This window comes from Nesoenas mayeri, assembly GCF_963082525.1.
Source record: "Nesoenas mayeri genome assembly, chromosome: 11".
Lineage (NCBI taxonomy): Eukaryota > Metazoa > Chordata > Aves > Columbiformes > Columbidae > Nesoenas > Nesoenas mayeri.
This window is the reverse complement of record NC_137563.1, coordinates 12,697,889-12,717,767: the sequence shown is the minus strand read 5'-3', so window position 1 is coordinate 12,717,767 and position 19,879 is coordinate 12,697,889. Positions and strand designations below refer to the sequence as shown.

The 19,879-nt window shown below is 52.7% G+C and overlaps 1 protein-coding gene across 1 annotated transcript in view; it reads right to left on the bottom strand.

Moving 5' to 3' along the window:
- ADAMTS7 (ADAM metallopeptidase with thrombospondin type 1 motif 7) overlaps positions 1-18,901 on the bottom strand; it is a gene marked incomplete at its 3' end in the record, with an annotated part of 42,510 nt that extends 23,609 nt beyond the window's left edge. The window contains exons 1-14 of the mRNA XM_080351357.1: positions 18,763-18,901; positions 17,611-17,963; positions 15,570-15,741; positions 13,088-13,284; positions 11,765-11,848; positions 11,066-11,190; positions 9,925-10,074; positions 9,099-9,242; positions 5,351-5,495; positions 5,115-5,207; positions 3,929-4,074; positions 1,408-1,577; positions 1,039-1,172; positions 115-235 (exon numbers count right to left, since the gene is read on the bottom strand). Of these exons, the coding sequence (XP_080207483.1) occupies positions 115-235; positions 1,039-1,172; positions 1,408-1,577; positions 3,929-4,074; positions 5,115-5,207; positions 5,351-5,495; positions 9,099-9,242; positions 9,925-10,074; positions 11,066-11,190; positions 11,765-11,848; positions 13,088-13,284; positions 15,570-15,741; positions 17,611-17,963; positions 18,763-18,850 (2,122 nt within the window). The 5' untranslated portion in view covers positions 18,851-18,901. The remainder of the gene's footprint in view (positions 1-114; positions 236-1,038; positions 1,173-1,407; positions 1,578-3,928; positions 4,075-5,114; positions 5,208-5,350; positions 5,496-9,098; positions 9,243-9,924; positions 10,075-11,065; positions 11,191-11,764; positions 11,849-13,087; positions 13,285-15,569; positions 15,742-17,610; positions 17,964-18,762) is intronic.
- Positions 18,902-19,879: the final 978 nt, after the last annotated feature.

Genomic DNA, 19,879 nt, shown 5'->3' with positions numbered 1-19,879 from the left:
TGCTTGGGTCTTATCCCACCAAAATTGATAAGCTGTGATGAAAAACCACACAGCAAGCCTGACGCTGCAGGGAACAGCCCATGGTGTTTTGGAGACAGAGCCAAGTGCCCTTACCCAGCCCCTCGCTGTCCTCGAAGGTCTTCTTGACAGTGTGGCAAGTGGAGCCGTCCCCATGGCAGACACCGCACCGATCCTCCACTGCGTTGGAGTCAATCTCGTAGTCACAGCCCACGTTCTGCAAGGCAGCCCCGTCACCCGCCTGCACCCCCATCCCTGCCCACACCCCTGCCCACACCCTGGCACTCGCAGCTGAAACAGGAGGAACAAGGGAGAGGTGCAATGGTCCTAAATGGGGAAAAACAAGGAACACAGATGTAAGAATGGGGAAGGTGTGAGTGAAGGGATCATCTTGCTGCCACCAAAGGCAGCTGGAGGAGCCAGGACACAGCTTGGCAAATCCTTCCCCCCACAGCAGCACCTCCTGGCTGATTCTTGGCACTGGCCATGCCATCTCCACCAGTTCCTGTGCCTCCCACACTGGAGGATGCCCTTCCCGGCTGGCAGCCAGAGCAATGCCTCTGCACATCGTGGCATGTTTGTAGGGAGATTCCAAGAAAGAAAAATGACAATTGAGAAGGAAGGACAAATCCCAGTGCTGGGAGAGGCTGCCAAGCTGGAGGAGGCACCTCCATCACTGCATGTCAGACCCATGGCTGTGGTCAGGGTGCTGGGCTGGACATCCTCTCTAGGCACCCTTTCATATCCCCAACCTTATTTTCAAGTGAAACTTTTCCTTCTTCATTTCCTTGGCTTTGTGCTTTATTTCCTTGAGGCCAGCACAGAGGCTGAAATATGTCTGTATCACCTGCCTCATGGAAATAAGGGAAGCTTCCTGAGTGAAAATGACAAAAAAAGTAAGCTCAGCCCATCAGTGCATCTGAGAGTGGGGATAAGGCTCACCCAAGGGATGGGTCACGCACCCATCTGCATTTCCCCGAACATGGGGGGTCCCTGGGCTCCCTCCCCACCGGGACCCACCTTGCAGATGCCATTGATGCACATGTCGCGGCTGGTGTTCATCTCGTAGCATGGTGTCCCGTCAATGACGGCATCACGCAGCTTTTCCGCAAAGTATTCGTCCTCAGGCCGGCAGTGCAGCTCACAGGGATTAACTGGGGAGCCCAACAAGAAAAAACTCAACCCAAGGAGTTGGAGGATCAAGTAGCCATCTCCCAAAACATCAATTAATCCTGAAAACCCAGCCATAATTTAAAATACAGAATAAACATGTTGCAAGGCAAATCTTACAGACACAAACAGCAAAATCAAGCCATCAGCAAGACTGTTTCAGGGTTTTCATGGGGGCTGTTGGCAGAAACCCGGCAGCAGGCTCTGCCCTCAACTCACTGTTGTTGGGCACTGGCGTCCACCTGTAGAGTTTCCCTTTGTAGAGCATGGGGTTGAAGTGGCTGCACTGGACCTGGCGGAAGGAGGGCTTGTCGCGGGGACATGGCCTGACGTTGCAGATCCGGAACCGCTTCCGCTCCCCCAGGCAGTACCGGCCCCCGTACTTTGGCCTGTCCGCGGGGAAAATCAGAGAATCACAGAGGGGTCTGGGCAGGACAGGATCATACAGACCATCTGTTAGGCTAGTGCAAAAGTAATTGCGGTCTTTGCATTGTTGAAATTTGCTGTTCGATATTGGAATGTATCCTTAAATAAATGTGGTTATGTTATACATAATTTTAATGCGCTTTTCTCACTTTATGTTTTTTAATAGTCCAAGCCTCTGCCAGGGACACCTTCCAACAGCCCAGCTTTGAACACTCTCAGGGATGGGGCATCCACAGCTGCTCTGGGCAGCCTGTGCCAGGGCCTCACCATCCTCACAGTAAAGAACTTAATCCTTATATCTAATCTAAATCTCCCCTCCTTCAGTTTAAACGATTATCCTCTGTTCTATCAAATAAAGACCTACCGCATGAGGGGAAACTCCCTTTTTATTCCCAGCTAAAGTGGGTTTGTAGCTGCTGCTGGGGTTTGGTCTCCCTGGAGCCAGCGGGAGCTCCCCCAGTCACACCCCACATCGCTCTGCTGCGGTGTTCACACAACCCAATGGCCACCCCAGCAGCATCCTCACTCTCAGAACAACCTTCTGAAATGCAGGGACACCATGGCCCAGCTCCTTCTTCTCCAGGTCCCTTCTGGACCTGCTCCCTACTCTGGGCCACCTGCGGGACCATGGGCAGCTTTGGCTGGGTGATGGCTCTCAAGCCAGATGAGCCACATCTTGGGTCTTGTCCTTCTCAGCAATCTCTCCTTAATGTCTCAAATACAGTCAGGTTTATAGGCCTCTTGTCTGGTGCTATAAAAGCAGTTATTGAGGTTGTGGGTCACCGGCAGCGTTCATGTCGGAAGCCCCTCCAGGTCCCACAGCTGCAGCCGGGCACCTTCCATGGGGTGGCGTGTCTACATTGCCACCCTGGAGACCAGGGAGAGGCCAGCGCTCCCTCGAGCAGGTGCCCGTCCTGCAGCTGATCTCCATCCCACTGGGATGTGCTGCCAACAATGCTCCTCTACTGCCCAAGGGAACAGCAAAGATGCCACTGGACTTTTTAAAGCAAGAGGGATTTCAAATACAAAAACAGGCTTTCCTCAGATGCCACCAGACTCTCAAAATCCTGTGACTGTCTCCAGACACTTGCATTTTCCTCTGCTCAAAGCACACTCCATGGCTCATGCCCCCAAGACCTCATGAAAATTACTTTTTCCCTGATCAGTTAGGTCTGGGCACACTTTGCTGAAGAGAATATAGTAAATTATTATTTTAGGATTGTGTTTATATATCCTGCCCTGAGGAAATGCCTGTGGGAGGAGGATTGCCCAGTGCACACATTTGTTCACTCCATCCAGAAGGCAAAACTCAAGATTTACCTACAGTGGCCAAAGCAAACAACTGCCCGGGGAAATTCTCCTGCTTTTCCAGTGCTTGCTCTCCTGCCTGCCCGCAGCTGTGTTTAAAACACTCCATAAACTACAATTGCACTTCTGCCACAAAACTCATGTCAAACACAAGCCCGGCTCTTGACCTGGGACCGAGATTATACAGCACTTCTTCAACAGCCTGCACTAAAAACAAGGCAGAAGCTGGGCAAAAAGCACATCTGGGCTTGCTAGCAAACCTCATCCCATGGCTTCCAGAGCTCCTCAAGCCATTGATGAGAGATTGCCATCAAATACTGCTCACAAAGCCCTTTCTGCCCACGTTCCAGGGCATTCCGACACTGGACAAGCTCGGGGTGCTGGCTGAATTCAATACAACAGTGGTTTGGTGACAAAGGGGACATCTAGGGAGCAGGTGGGTCAGCCTGGACCTCACGGGATGGACAAAGCTGCTCACCCACCAGCGCCCAGATCCTCCCAGATGAGAGCCAAGCTGGGGATGGCAGCTTCTGCCCAGGCATGGAGAAGAAATCACTGACAGAACGCAATGGGGGTGCAAACAGCAGTGGGAGTTTTCAAAACTACTCTGAATCAGGCTCAAAGAATGCCTATTTTTCTTTTCTGTCAGCAAAGGACACTTGATATATTTTACATCTGCAAGCATGGAGTGTTTGCTCTTTGTTTGAGTCATATTAGAACCGCTCTCTGCTGTACAGAGCAGGAGCAACTTATTTGTGGAAGGAGACAGAGCAAACCCTGCCCCTGCAGAGGCTGTCGCTGTCCCCCACCTGAATAACCGCATGAAATTAATCCTCCGAGCGTCTCAAAAGCACATTGTTCAGACTGATAACTGCAAATGGCACAGATTTGCCGTGCGACGCAGAGAGGGGTAGGAGCACAGTGGCCAGATCATGCTTCCTGGCTTTACAGGGTGATAAGGGAGCATTGGGTTCCTCCCAAAATGGGGTCTCGGACGCTGCCTTACGTGGGGTTGCTGCAGTGCCGCTCGGCACTCTGCACGCCCGCGCCGCAGCTGCGCGAGCAGGCAGCCCACGAGCTCCAGGAGCCCCAGCCGCCATCGATGGCCTCGGGACGGTAACCCACAGGCACACACTCGCCGTTGAAGCACCACTGCAGAGCGACAGGGGAAGAGAAAAGGAGGTTTCAGAGTGCAGTAACTGATGTTGAGCCAGAGAGCCCACCCGTGGGGAGCACTGAAGCCCAGCACCCATATGGTCCGGTGAAAATCTGTGCTTTGCTGGCACGGAGGTGCCTGGGGGTCAGGTGGGCTCTGCCAGTGCCCAGGGCACTTCTGAGCAACGTGAAATTCAGAGACAGAATCACAGGATGGTTTGGGTTGGAGGGACCTTCCCAGCTCCCCTAGTGCCCCCCCTGCCATGAGCAGGGACATCTTCACCAGCTCAGGTTGCTCAGAGCCCCGTCCAGTCTGGTCTGGGATGTCTTCAGGGATGGGGCATCCAACACCTCTCTGGGCAACCTGGGCCAGGCTCTCACCAACCCCAGTGTAAAAAACATTGGGCTGCTTGGTGCAACAGACCCAAACCTCCACTGAGATCCCTCAACGAGGGGATTTGTAGCCCAATCTCAGCCCAGAAGGAAGAGCCAGTGGGCACAGCCATGGACAAAGGCACAGCAGGAGGTTCTGCAGGGAGCAGCAGCTCAGTCCTGGGTCATTCCTGGTGCTCTGGGGCCATGGTTTTGGGGAAGGACACTAAACCTAGTGAGGAGAGATGTATGCAGATATCTTTATGACTCTATAGTGATGCTACCTTGAGCAGGAAAACCCTGTTCTGGTATGTCACCCAGGCAAGGGTGACCAGAGCTGCAGAGAGCTGGTCCCCTCCACACCCCTTGGCCAGTGCAGCTCCTGCTGAGCTGCCACGTCGGCTGCTGGACCCCCGTGTCCCCAAGCGTCCTGGAGACGAGCATCCACCCACCCCTGCAGCAGCTGCAGAGCAGAACAAGCCTCATGCTTTCCTGCCACGGGAAATAACTGCAGGTTTCACCTCCCTAAGGCATTTTCAGCTTCCCTGAAGGCTGTGCTCCCCGGGCAGCAAGCTGAGCCCGTCCCTGTGTGCCAGAAGCAACGGAACAGCCCTGTGTGCAGGACAAGGTGTCTCTGCAGCCATGGGGGGGCTGCTCCCCCTCACCTTGCTGTCCCCACATGCTGTGCCATCCACAGCCGCATCCAGCTTGGAGTGGCACGTGTTCCCCACCGTGCACCACAGCGTGTGACAGACGCTCTGTGGAAAACATGAGACACAGTTACTGCCCCGGCCAACCCACAGGCACAAATTTAACCTGAAGGGAAAGGATTGTCCCACGCAAAGCCCCCCACCCGCAGTGAGCCCCTCAAGCCCATGCACATGGGGGAAGTCTGGCTTACATCCATGTCTTCACAGAAGGTGGAGTAGGCGCCGTACTGCAGCCGGCACTGGTGGCCCACATCGTAGAGGACGCCTGGTGGCACCAAGGGATAGTCCAGCACCTCGCGGGCTGGGGGGTCATCCAGGCACAGCCCCCAGCCCCGGCTAAAAGAGAAAGGGCAGAGTGGCATCATCCCAGCCCAGCACACCTGTACAATGTCCTGGTGGCTGCTAACAGAGGAATCCAACATCTCATTAACATCCAACCACGATGAGAAGCAATTAGCATTTCTAGCTGATGTGACCTCAGCTCTCCCATCACCCCTGGAGCTGTTCCAGCACATGATGGGCATGTGTGGGTACTGGCTTTTTGGGGTGGGTGCTGCTCACAGCACGATCACCCCACAGCCCTGGGGACGGCGGGTTCTGTGGAAGGCAAAGGGGCAAAGGCAGGAGCGGCTTCTCCGTGCGGCTGCCAGGCCAATGCCAATGCCTTGTATGCTTCCCCCTTCCTCCAAGGTGCCCCTGACAGAAACCCAGAAATGTCATTTTCACTGGCAATAACTCCCTGGATTTTTCCTTTGTGACCAGGTCACCGGCACAGGCCTCAGCTGGGAGCTGCTTTCGCCATTCACGGTGAAGGGTTTCAGCAAATAAACATTTCCTTGCCAGGAAATAGATGCTGTCCCCGCATTCATACATCACACTGACCCCAGAAACATTCCTGCAAACGCCACAATCCATGTGTCAATGCCCTGCTAATAGAAATAAAGTAGATTGTCAGCAGCAAAACACACTCGCCCTCATATTTGCTGCTACAAACAGCGCTCAAACCATGCAGGACTGGACGTCCTTAGGAAAGAGTTATCAGAACTGAGCCATCCAGGCTGTCTGTGGCAGGCGGCCAGGGCACGGCGAGGGATGTTCCTCGCTCTGCTCCAAGCGCTTTTGCTATGATACTTCACAAACACACACAAAATCGTCACTAGTTGAGCTTCCCGTGTTGATTTAAACAAACTTGTTTCCAGCAAGGCAAAGGCTCCGGCGAGGCTTTCTCAGCAGATGAGATTACTTCAGCTTGTTGTGATTGGGAACAGGTCTAAATTAACTGGAAACAAGATTCCTTTTTAACCCAAAGCAGTAACACAGAAACAAGGGCCAGCAGCACAAGAGAGCTCCAGCTTTGGGGTGTCGGCCATGCCATGAGGCGATGCCTGGCAGAACCAGCACCCAAACCTCCTTCCCCATGCCAGTGATCCCCATGCTGGACACCTGCAAACAGCTTGCTTGCCTGGAGACAGGCCCTTAAAATACCATGGATATCTATATTTCTTATGAGTAGTTTCCCTATTGGAAAAATGAGTAAACAGGTTGCTGTCAGCAGCCCAGGGGCTCGAACACCTCTGTTCCTGCATCCACAGCAGCAGGAGCATCCCACCTCTCCAGCCCAGCGGGAGGACGGACCCTGTGGCCAAGGTGTGGCCGAGCTGGCATGCGTTAAGCATGGATTAGGCAGCTGGACGCAGTATCATGGTGCAGCCTATTTCAGGCACACAGTGAAGTCACTGCCTTGCACCTCTAGAGGTACTGGCTTTACCTGCTGGTAGAAAACGCTTTAAGAGGGTTTTATTTCAGAACTGAAAGAATGGTATCTTTTTTGAGGAAAGCCCAAGTTTAAGCACTGGGCTCTTGCACAAGCTACATGCACAACACTGGTGCTCCCCTGGATGGGTTAACCAGCTGCTGGTCAAGTACCAGCAGCCGGGGCCCCGTACGTCACCCCAAAACTGTCCCCAACCCTCTTCACCCTCTCAAAGTGCTCGAGGTACTTTGTGTTGCCCCAGCTTGCGGGAGAGGTCTCTGTCCCGGTATGGGGCGTGATCTGGATTTGCTGTTGGCTTCCCAGTGCTATGTTCAAAATCTACTTCATTAAATATTTTACAATCATCCTACTGGTCACTTGAATTGTCCAAAATATACTACCGAGCCAGTAAAAGCTGGCATGAGTTTCCCTCTGACTTTGCAGGGATCTGTAATAAGCCACAGTCTGCAGGAAAAACACACCGGGGGCTGTGCTGCGCCTGCCTGTTTGGGTCCATTCATCAATGAGCTGGATGATGGACTAGATGGTATGATGATTAAATCCCCATATGTGAGCAGGCTGGGTGGATCTGCAGATATATTTGAGAACAGGATTAAAATTCCAAAAGCTCTCAGAGAACTGGAGGAAGGGTCCAAGAAGCCAGGACTGAGTTCAATAAAAAAGAAAGCAAAGATGGGAGCTTGGGAAGGATCAGCTGCACAAACAGGGGGTCAGGCAGAGCTGGCACGGAGCGAATGCCTAGTTGCCACAGAATGCCAAGAAGGGCTCATCCAGGTCTGGAGCCCTGTGCCCACCTCCCTCATTAGCCTGAACGAGGGTGCTCATTCCCTTGGGGACACCACTGCCACAGCAGGGAGGTGACAACTTCCATTGCCCCCAGGTGTCTGAGTGGACCCCGGCCTGCAGTATCTGCAGGAGGGTCCCCCAGCCCTGGCTGTGCCCAGGGCCTGACCTGCAGAACCGGGGCTGTGCCACTGCCGAAACCGTGAATCACTTTCAGATGCTTAAAAGTTCAGCAGCATTTCTAAAATAATAATCTCTTGTAAAATAATTATCTGAAAATGCTTGCCTTTTTTTTTTTTTTCTTTAAATGTGAGGTCTGTTTCAAGCACATCCAGCAATCCCAGGTCAGTGCGGTCTCATTTGCTGGCTCGCTCCTTCCCCTTCTCCTGCCAACACTGTGTTATAACGCACTCCTGTCTGTGCTGGCAACCAGTTGCTCCCTTGCCAGGGGATGTCACAGCCAGTGACTGACACCTGTCAGGCTCAGCTCCACCATGAGGAAGACCTGCTCCTTCGAGGGGAAGCACACACACCAAACCCCAACCGGAGCAGCATCCAGCTGCTTCATTTCTTCCCCATCGCAGCTTGTAGCAGCTCAAGGTCATTGCAAGCAGGAAATTCTTAATCCAAAAGTGAAGGTTAAAAGCAGAGGGCCAAGAACGCTGCGGATACGAGAAAGTGCCATTCTTCCGAAAGCCATAAATCAATAATAATTCTGCCTGTGTGGGGCCCAAGCCCAGTGTTCCAGGCTGGGATTTAGCAATGGGAGCCCAGCCCCAGGCTGTCTCCCCAAGGCACAGCTCCCGGCTCCGCGCCCAGCTCTCCCCATCACCCCTTCTTGCCGATGCTTTCACTGTTTTCTAACCTTCCTGTAGCAGCAAAGGAAAACGTTTCTCCAGCACAAGGCACTGGCTGACAAACGTAAATCTCTGGGCTGCGTTCCTAGGAACTTAATAACAACAGGCTGGAAAATCAGCCCTGGGGTGCTAAAAATAAACAAATGCACGGAAGAATTTGGCTCGGTCTCGTTTGCTCACGTGGTGCCTCCTGCCTGCATGCAAACACCATCTGCCCCGTGCAGAGAGCTGCACAAAACTGCACAGAGCAGCGAAGAAAACCACTCTGGCTTTATTTGTTCCAGCCACAAAGCCCTGTGTCACGACCCAAACACTCAGGCTGCTTTTGCGTGCAAGCTCCCAGCCGTGCAGCAAGGACCCAGGCAGATGAGCCACATATCATTAATATTATATTATTATTATTCATTATTATTAATAAACACATCCCCATGTGCAGCTGGGTCAGTCCCCAGCTGCTGCCTCCAGCCTGAGTCACCCCTAGCACCTGGGAGTGAGGAAGGGGACGAAGAGTAGGGGAGCACTTACTCGAGGAACCGTGTGATGTACTCGCGGCTGCAGCGGGACCAGGTGAGTGGGGATGTGTCATACAGGAGCTGTGGAGACATGATGAAAGGTCTTTTCCCAACTGGCTCACAGTCATTGCTGCTTCCATCATGCTGAATCCCAAAACTGTGTAAGAGCACAGCCCCACAAAGGAGAGGTGAGCCGCTCGCCGCCACAACCGCGCAGCCTCGCTGCTTCCCAGCACAATGTCGCGCCAGACACCGCAACCCGGCCCGGCGCCACGGGGACTTGCTCATTAACTGGGAGGATCTGGCTATGGGGGACACTTTAGTGACACCAGGGACACTGCCTCAAACTTTGTCCCACGCTTTTATTTCAGTTTTCTTACTGAAAGCTCAGCCAAGTAATGAGAATATTGAGCAAGATCAAGTCCATAAAACTTACTAGGTATATATTTTTACAATATGGAGATATCTACTATGAACTATGATGTTCAAGCGATCTTGTCAAAATTTAATTGAAATTAAGGCAAGCAAAATTCTGTTGCTGATTCTATTTTAAAACTTCTCAATGGGCAACCCTATTCTCCAAAACCTTCAGCATCAGCTACACAGGATAATATACAAATGTAATTTGTCCAGGTTGCCTTGGATTTATATGATTTGCATTAAACCTGGGGCAACCAAAGCCTTAACTCTGAGATGCAACTCCCAAGGTAAGTTCTGGCAGGTGCAGAGGAGGGTTTACACTGGGGAGAAACTGCTTGATAACCTTCTCCCAGTTCCCCCCCTGCCCTCTGGAGCCCTGACCGAGCAGCGCAGGGGGCAGAGGAGGATGCCGGTGGTACCTGTGTCCGAGCTCGTGGGCCACAGTGAAGGCCAAGGGCAGCCCTGTGTCCTCGTTGATGTTGCAGCTCCGGTGGGGCTGGCACATCCCTGCCACGTGGGACAGCCCCAGTGTCTCGCAGGGCCGGTTCATCGCCGCGCAAATGTCCTTCCTGGGGCCAGGGAGAGGACGGACACACAGACATAGAGCAGAGAGAGGCTGTGATGGCAGCAGGACCCGCCATGGGACGTGTCCCAGCCCACGGGGACACACACAGCCCCTGGCCAAACAGAAGCCAGGATGGAGACATCCAACGGCTTTCTGCAACATGAAGATTTACGACCTCTCCTTTCCCCTCCACTCTCCCACTATCCCCGGCTTATTATTAAGTCTGATTAATGGGAACTGCTAGCCAGCCTGGCTACATTTATCCCATTGTATAAATAAAGCTGATGCTGGGAATAATTAAGCAATTACTCCATTATGGGGGAAGCACATTGCAGCGGTGCTGTGGTCCAGGGCAGAGGAGCTCCAGCCACCCAGGAAGAACAACTCCATTGAAGTGCCTCATTTCTGCTACAAAGCAAACTTCCTACAGAGGATAAAACCGTTGTGGGTTGTGAATCATCACACAAACAACCACAACACTGCCAAAAGCCAAGTCACTGCAGCCTGAAACCATCAAACTGCGTTTTTACTGCAAGGTACATAAACTTGGCCAGGGATGGGAATTCCTCTGAGCTCCATGGGAGGTCAGGGGCCTCTGGAGAGGATCCTCTGCCAAGCCCAGCATTGGCCTCCAAGGGAAAATGGAGAGTTAATCCCTGTGTGCATCTCCTCGGAGGATCCAGCCGTTCTGGGGCTTGGCAATAGGGCTACGGTGAAATCCTGGTTTGGAAACCTCTGCTGCTCAGTAACTGGGAGCTGTCTCTAGGTTTAAACCTGAGGTTTGAGACGAGTTCCAGCCACTAGGATCAGGTTATCTTCAGGTTTCATGTTATGTATCTAATGTGCAGGTGTCCAGGCAGGGCGAGCAGGATTTCAACCGCTCCCACTGAAATATTCCTCTGTCTGTCTGTCTGTCCCCTGTCTGCAGCTGCCAGAGGAGTTTCTGGCTGCCAGTGTAGAACCTACATCATAAAATCAGCTCATGGGCATGATACCTTGTGAGCAGGACTGCGACGTCGTGATGCAGGGGATGGGAATCTCCTTTAACGTTGATGCTCTTCTGCCATTTGCAAAAGCTTTTCAAGGTGTTGTCTGCGTGGTGGGAGATTTTCAGATCCTCCTGCCAACATAATTAAAAGTCTGCTGTCATATTGCTGCTGGGTTTGTTTGGTTTTTAGGATGCAATGGGGAAGAGTCTGATCTCAGACACATCAGAGTGAAATCTGGAGTAACTGCCATCCAGATGGAATTGTTCCATATTTATAGGTTGTGGGCTGAGTGGGGACATAATCCTTTTCTGCTTTCTTTTTATCTGTGACTCAATCGAAACACTAAATCATCCGATACCAGGGTTAAGAAACACTGCGGGAAAATATCCCATCCTGGCTGGGGTTGAAGGACGGGGCCGTGGAGCCCATCTGAGCAGCATCAGGCTCCTGAGAGCCACCACGGCAGCGGGGGCACCACCAGCCACCGGCCTCCAGCCCCCACTATGGCAGCGGTGACGAGTTACCATTCATTATATGAATCAGACTCTACAGCCCCTCTGACCATGCAAGGATGCAAGGCAGCGGTATCTGCATTTATCCTGTGCAAATTCATCCAGGCCATGAAAACAGGTCAAGAGAGACCTTACGGCTTTCAAGACTCCCCGTGTGTCCTGCCTGGCTGCCAGCACAGTATTTTCTCTTTACCTCTTCATCCTCCAGCAAGATGAGTCGCACTATGGCAATGTTGATGGGGTTCCCAATGCTGGCGTGGTGGAACAGACCCGCCACCTGCAACACACAACAGCCACAGAAATAAAGCCCAAAAGAGACCTTGGCCTGTAAGTACATCTGCAGGAGAATGTGAGCTCAAGGGGAAGCTACAAGAGGTTGTTGACAACATCTCAGGGAATTCCCCAAAACGAAAGGCAAGACCAGATGCAGACCTAGAGTTAAGTGTTTGGAGTTGGATGACATCCATTTGAAATTGAGATAATCTGTGAAGCACATTGAAATGCAACCAGAAATGCCCAAGGCTCACTCGTAATAGACATGTTTAACATCTCAAAGGATGCCGGTGCTCACTGGGTGCCTTCACCACCACCTGGGAATGTTACCTCTAAGTCCTCTGCCCAGTCCCACCCTCCTTCTTGGCCATCAACCAAAGCCACCTTCTGAAACGCAAATAGGTGCTGCCACAGCAGCTGCACAGCGAACAGACTCGACCACCTCATCCCACGGTGGGCATCACAGAACCATGGGATGTACTGAGTTGCAAGGGGCCCACAAGGATCATCGAGTCCAACTCCTTATATAACTCCATCATAGATGGATGTGGTGGTGCAGCCTTTTTCCAGCTCATAATTACAAGGGATGTCCTTCTCCCAAGGATAAAGTGGGATGTCAACTACTCCAATACCAAAAATATTATTTGAAAAGATGTCATTCCTTTCTGAGCAGAGCTATTTCATATGGGTTGCATACTCATTTAAAACCATGCACTGACACCCATCGCTAACCTTGTGTCTGAAAGCCATGCCTCATCGTTATTAGATGTAGCTCTCAGGTCAGCAGATGAGTCTCATGAGATGAATACACTTTTTTACACTAAAAGTCTTACAGACAAAAGCCAAGTGAAAAAAAGCTTCATTCCAATATATGTTCAAGCAAGCCATCACATCCATTTTCCCCTAAATCTTAGACACAGACTATGAAGAAAGGCTGGAAATTACTCATCAAGCTTACAGAGATTAATCCCAGAAAACTTCAAAGACATCCCAATATATTTTAAATAACATAAGAGAAGATGGGCAAAACTCTGTCCCCTTGACAGCAGGTGAAACCACCGGGAACTGAGCCGCTCTCAGCACTGAGCAACACAGAAAAGCCACCGCGCGGTGGGAATGGCCGGGCTGACCAGAGGTTTGCTGAGGTCCCACCAGGATGAGTCCTGGCAAGACCAGTGGCCTGCCTGTCTCCCAGTGTGTCCCCAGGGGCCTGGCGGCTCTGCTGTTGAGGACCAGGACTCACCATGTTCATCACGGTCAGCACGTACTTCTCTATGTTCTCGCTGCCATGGTATTCAATCATCTTGGTGTCAGCCACCACCAGTGTTTCCACCCACTTCTCCTTGCTGATGGAGCGATGCCTTATTCTTCTCCTCCTGTGCTGCTTCTGTTCCCATCTCTCCCTCCGCTTCTCAGACCTCTCCAGGCTTTCTTGAGATTCTGAGGGATTAAAGGGGGCAAAAAGACTTTTTGGTGTTGAGAAGAAGGCTCCACACTTAGACACATAACTTACATACATTTTGCTGTGCTGTATGTTCCACCCTGGGGGGTGAAGACTCTGACCTCAGTCTGTTTCACAGCAGCATTAGCATGACAGAAAAAAACAAAACAAAACAATAAATAAAGCATTTGAAATAACTTCTTTGGCTGGGACAGGGTTTGCAATATTCCAAGAGAGACGCTTGGGCATGTATCACTGAGAAATATTGGTGGCTTGACACTTGTGATTACCATCACAAATCTGCATTTTGCAGAGAGAGACAGTTCCCCAACATCATAAACTCTGCGCCCCCGAAGCTGGACCGATGTCTTGAGTCAGTTACTAAAGATCATCAGTGTCCTGGGCAAGACTGAGACGTTGCAGGACTGCACAGAGATTTCCTAGGCCACATGGAGACTGAAATCTGCTCCTTCCCAGGGAGAAACAACAGGCACATTCCGTGGGCTGAACGGGGACGGAGGCGGAGGAGAGCGGGGACGCTGCTCACGCACACCAGCCACTGGGAATTCTCATGTGGAGACTTTTCCTGAGACGCTGCTCCAAGGTCAAGGTCAGGGTCAGCCCCAAGCTGGGTAAAGGCTTTACAAACCCCATCCCACACAGTGGGAATCGCTTTTATGACCAGTTTCTAAGGGCTCAGCATTACTTTGTTAACAATGGACTTTTACATTTTATGGACTATACTGCACTATAGCTGTGAAAGAGTGTTTTATCCCCCAGCCTGAAAAATCCCAAGTATCTGGATAATTTGATGAATTGCTAATACCACTGTGACAGTTTAATGACAGCAGCTTCCTTGGAGCTTGTTTCCATTGTGCCCTGTGCTGCTGAGCTCTCAGGCGGGACATGAAGGTGCAGGGATCCTGGGATCCCGGGGGGCTCACACGGCATTTTCCCTTGGAGACCCTCCCCGACCCACTGGCCCAGCTGTGCACACAGCCTGCCCTGCACACTGACAGACACTCAATAGCACCCAACAGCTTAACACCATCTGGCCCTGTGGTGTTTTGCAAAGAAAACCGGCAATACATCAGTACAAAATGAAAGGCTTGCAGTAATTAAAATCCTGCAGACTTTTGGTTTCCTTTCCAGGGCAAACAAATCACATCCACTTTGCCAGACTGCAGGAGGGATGCACATACACTGTGCACGGGCGTATCATGCCCAGTGAAATTCATTTACAATGAACAGACTTCAAAGTCTAGGAAGAGCCATTATGATTTTTACCCTAGATTAAACGATTTATTTAGATTAATGGAAGAAAGCCTAAAGATAACCTGATTGTAGAAAAAAAATATTACCCTAAGTTTCCAAAATCAGAGAGCTCTAGGAAATATGCAGAACAAGATGAAATGCCTGGAAGATGCAGCTTCACTGATGCAGATGAGGAGTAAAGTGTCTGTGAGCTGCCGGGGTTGGGCTGAATTCCTCATTACTTGAAATCTTGGCTTTGGAAGCTTTTCCAGCCCATCTGCTCTAGACAGAGGAGAAGGGACCAGTACTGGTACGTTCTCTCTGCCTCACAGACAGACTCCCGGGGCAGTGACCGGTTTCACTCTTAAAGACCAATGACCCGGCAGGTCAGAAACTGATGTTTGCGAGGAAATAAAAACAAATACTCAGTCTCCACATCCCAGGATGCTTGTAGCAGGGCTGGGAGGAAGAGATGAGAGCAAGAGGCCTGATGTTCAGCACACACAGTCATGTATGTGAGCAACATAAGCAAATACAGACAAACCAGCAGAGGAAAAAATCCAGCCCTGTGCTCTGCACTGATTCCCATGATTTGTGGGCTCCAGTCGTTAATGCCACAAACACACCAGCTGGTACTCAGCAAATGAGTTCTCCTGAGCAGCAGTTTGCAGGAGCCTTCCCTGCCGGTGGGCATGGTGTATGAGCATGTCCCCCTGCACACCCCCCATGCCAAATCCACCCACAGCCGGACACGGCACAGCCCCTCACCGCTGGCTTTTGGCGTGAGGGTTTTCTTCCTTGCCAGCCAATGTGGCAAGAGGGATGTCCTGCCCAACTTGTGAAACTCAAACTGAGAGCAATCGGTGTCACTGATGGATGCTGGGAGCTTAACACACGAGTCCGCAGAGGTAACGCAGGTGGCTGAGCCTTGGACCTGCTCCCATTATCTTCCTACGATGTGCTTCATACAAACCCCGGGACCCAGCAGCTCCTAGCTCATTGCAGCACGGGCAGAGGAAAGGGACATTACCTCGCACACCACAGGTTTCCCATGGAGCCGGTGGCCTCCTGCCCTGCTCTGCCCCGCGCTCAGGCACTTGGCGCTTGTAGATCCTGTGGGGCTGTGCTGCTCCATCCTCCCGAGAGCTGGTGGACACCGGTTCGATGAAGTAGTCCTCGTTCATGAGCCGAAACACGCCTTTCTGGCAGGGAGAGACAAAGTTGTCACCATGGAGCCATCAGCATCTACATAGACTCACACTGAAGAAACTGGGAATGGGAGAGGTTTGCAAAATTTTCCAGGAAGAAATAAGTGTTCTCTAAAGAAACTGTTTCTACAGACATTTTGAGCTCTAAACTCCCAGACAAAAGAGAACAAGTCAGTGTAGATTGACCATAAGAAACTAAAAAGCTAAAGAGACCCTGTCACAAAGTAGATGGGTGGTGAAGCCAACAGGTGTGTGATGCTGAGGAGCTTGGGAACAGGAGGGATGCTGAGACAAAGTGATGTTCTCCAGAGACACAGACACACCGGGAATGGGCACACGGACTGCACTCCCTCCTGTGCCCACACCACTGCTCTGAGCTCCCTGGAGATGCTCCCAAGGAGGAATGCTCCCCAAAGGACCAGAGCACAGCACTGGTGTCTGGAGGAGGCACTGTGCTAATGGTGTTTTCCCCAGGACACCCTCCACACATGCAGGCAGTCACTCCCGGCCTTTGCACTGCCTGAGCAGCACCGCTGGGAACCAGCGGGAACAGACTGCCCATGGCCAGAGACCACAAAACCCCCGGAGAAGAGGAACAGGAACCTGCAGCAGCAGTTGATGGCAGCAGGAAGACACCACAGAGAGTCAGACCCTGACAAGGAGCATAGCCCCTCCACATGACAACTGGAGGACGTTATTGGCATCTCTCCTTTAGCAGGAATGCTGTTAAATTTGGTAGGAAAAGCGTAACCAACACCTTCCAGGACGTGTCCAGCTCCCGTCCTGCCACCAGACACGGCAGGGAGGGTCCGAGCCCTGTTCTCGCAGGTCCAGGTGCTCGGGAGGCAGCAGCGATGCTTCCCTCCGCACACCTGCGCAAGACACTCTGCTCTCCCCAAACCCAGTAGCACAGCCCTGCACCCCCAAACAGCATGCAGGGACTTGGGTGGCCTCTGTAGACCTTCCATCTAAAAGCCACCCTGCTCTACGGGGCTAACTCAGCATTACAGACACCTGCTTGCCTTCATTTAAACACAGGAAGCTTAAAACACAAACAGAGAGCCCAGCTGAACGAAGGCACCTGCAGCAGCAATGACCCAATGGAATTATCGTCCGCCCAAACCCAGAGACACCAGACGTGAGCACAGCTGGTGATCCCTCCCCTGCCCCCAAGGAGACCCCACCTCCAGGGAACCCAGTGCCTCCGTCACCCCATGGCCCCTGCACAGGAATGAGCATCTGCGCATCGTGGGAGCCACCAAGTCATACGGTGACGCTTCTGTAACCCCCAGGAGGTTTTAAACCCTGTGGAGACCTGGTACCTGTAGCAGCTGGACACCAGCTCAAGCAGATACGGACACTTACGCTGAAGTCATAAATTTGGCTTAATGAGTACCAAAACAAGAGTCTTATTTGTGAAAGTAACTTTGGTTTTCAGCAAAATTTACACTTTCACAGGTCACTATCACCTTCAAAAATATTTGCAGTGGAATGAGGTAGTGGAGGTGTTCACAAAACAAAGCAGTTTCACTCTATATGAGCTGCGTTATCAGAAATACCTCCAGGCTTCAAACACCTTGTTTTGTGTTTCTCATAATCCTATGTTTATGTACTAGAAGGCAGAGGTGACAGGAGAAATGGTCTCTTTGGGAATTTGGACACAAACAAGTAAACACAGTCCCGGAAACTTCCCAAACCACTGGAATCCATGGGAAATTCAGAGTCAGCTCATCCACAGCCACATCAAACCTACGCGATGAGATCCTGACTCTGCTGCTGCTGGGAGGAGTTCTACCATCTCTTTCAGCAGAATAAAGGTTTTCACAAAGCTATTTCCTTATCGATTAAAGATCTTGCACTTACCAGACCATCGCACGTACTGAGCGCAGCCAGACCCCCTGGCAGCGCCCGGCTCCGAACCTCCCCGATCATATGGCAGGAGTGGGAGGTGCGAGGCTGGATCTTGGCGCTGGCAATGCCCCCGTATCGCCTCTCGCTGACAAACCCGGGTGCCAGGAGGTTGTTGTTGAGGCTCAGGTTGAATTTCAGGGGTTGCCCTTTGTAATGGAGTTCATAGAAGGCGAGAAACTTGCTCCTGGAGGAAGGAGACCTTCGGTGAAGTGCTCGGTGGGAGAGATCGTAGGACAGGAACAATCCACTCTCGTCAACCTTGATGGGATGAACGATGTCGCTGCTGGAGTAGGGTGGAGCAGGCTCTGGGAAGAAAAGGGTTTAGGGTTAGCTGTGGGGTTCATCGCCTTTCCTCTTGCAGCCCTGGATGCTGAACTCCCAAGGCAGCCCAGCAGGGTCAGGTACCCCAGCACCAGGTGGATCTGGTAACTGGTGTCCAGTGCCAAAGGCACGGTGGGGAGCAGGGAAGGGTAGGGACCCCATGGCCACGGGGCGCCCCACGCTGCCGCCCTTACCCTGGGGCAGGGGCTGGGATTCTCCCCAGGAGGGTTAAGGTCATGGGTGGGGGGAAGATAGAGCTGTTTAGGGGGGGCCGTGCAGCTCCGGGGCTGTGCGCTGCCTGGAGCCGGTCCCGGCTTCCACGCACACGTTCCCGCTGTTTAACTACAGCTGCAGGGGTAAAAACCAAAACAAAAACTAAACAAAACAAAATAACCAAACAAAACAAACAAAAAAAAAAACACAAAAAAGAAATCCCCACAAAAAAACCCGACAACACACCAAAACACAGCAGCCCCCTCCCCACAACCAAATTCCAGCTTTCAAACAGTGTTTGGAAGCCATTTCTGGGGACAAAGTACCGCGGGCACTGAGCGCCCCGGAGCTTCCCCAGCTGCGTCCCAGGAGAGCCGGCGGGAGCGGGGAGCAGCGGCGGGGCGAGCCCGGCCGGGGGCTGCAGCGGCGGGGGCACCGGGCTGCCCGGCTCCGGCCCCGCCGGCACCTCCGCACCCCGCGGACATCCTCGCGGAACGCCCCGCGGGCAGCCCCGCGGACACTCCCGCGCAGCCCCGCGGACACCCCCGCTCCCCGCGCCCCTCCGCGGACCTGTCTGCGCCGCCGCTCCGCCCGTCCGCCCGCCTGCGGCCAGCGCGAGCGCGGCGGCGAGGTGCAACAGCCCGGCCGGTCCCGCCATGGGTGCGGGCAGCGGCTCCGCGCGGCCAACGGCAGCGGCTCGTGCCGGCAGCGGCTCGTGCCGGCAGCGGCGGGCGGGGCTCCGCGCGTGCGGAGGGCGCGGGCAGGGCCGGGCAGCGCGCGAGCCCCTCTCGCCCCCCGCTGCGGCGCGAGCGCGCCCCCACGCGGCCGCGGAGAGCCACGGCTCGCTGCGCGGGCTTCGGTGGGAAGCGGGCGGTGGGACGTGCGGGTTCCTGAGGCTGCCGGTCCCGGCACAGCACCGAACCCAAGGCTTTCTCCTGTTCACCTTTTTAATTCTCCTTTTTCCTGATGGTCCAGAGGAGCCACAGAAACGATCCGAGGCTGGAACAGCTCTGCTGGGAGAACAGGCTGAGAGAGTTGGGGTGTTCAGCTGGAGAAGAGAAGCTCCAGGGAGACCTTATTGCGCCCTTTGCAGACTTAAAACGGGTGGATATAAAAGATGGGATATAAAAGGATATAAAAGACTTTTGAGCAGGGCCTGTTGCGATAGGACAAGGGGTAATGGTTTTAAACTAAAGGAGGGAGATTCAGGCCAGACATGAGGAAGAAATTGTTGCCCCTGAGGGTGATGAGAGCCTGGCCCAGGTTGCCTAGAGAGGTGGTGGATGAACCATCCCTGGACACATCCCAGGCCAGGCTGGACGGGGCTCTGAGCAACCTGAGCTGGTGAAGATGTCCCTGCTCATGGCAGGGGGGGCACTGGGGGAGCTGGGAAGGTCTCCTCACACCCAAACTACTCAGTAATCCAGCGATTCTATGCTGAAATAGGTACTTCCCACCTGGGAAAAAGAGCCCAGCCCCTGCAACATTTCCACCCCCCCCCAACTTCATCTGCAAGAGTCAGAGGAAAAATATCTAAAAAATAGCAGAATCAAGTGTTTAGTTTCTGATAAGCCCATTCTGAAGGATGACTGGTGAGCAAGGACTAACAGAGCCAGGCTGTGGGATCCAGCACAGCCTACCTGGAGCTCTGACATTTCCTGAATATCAGGTCACGCTCAGAAATCCA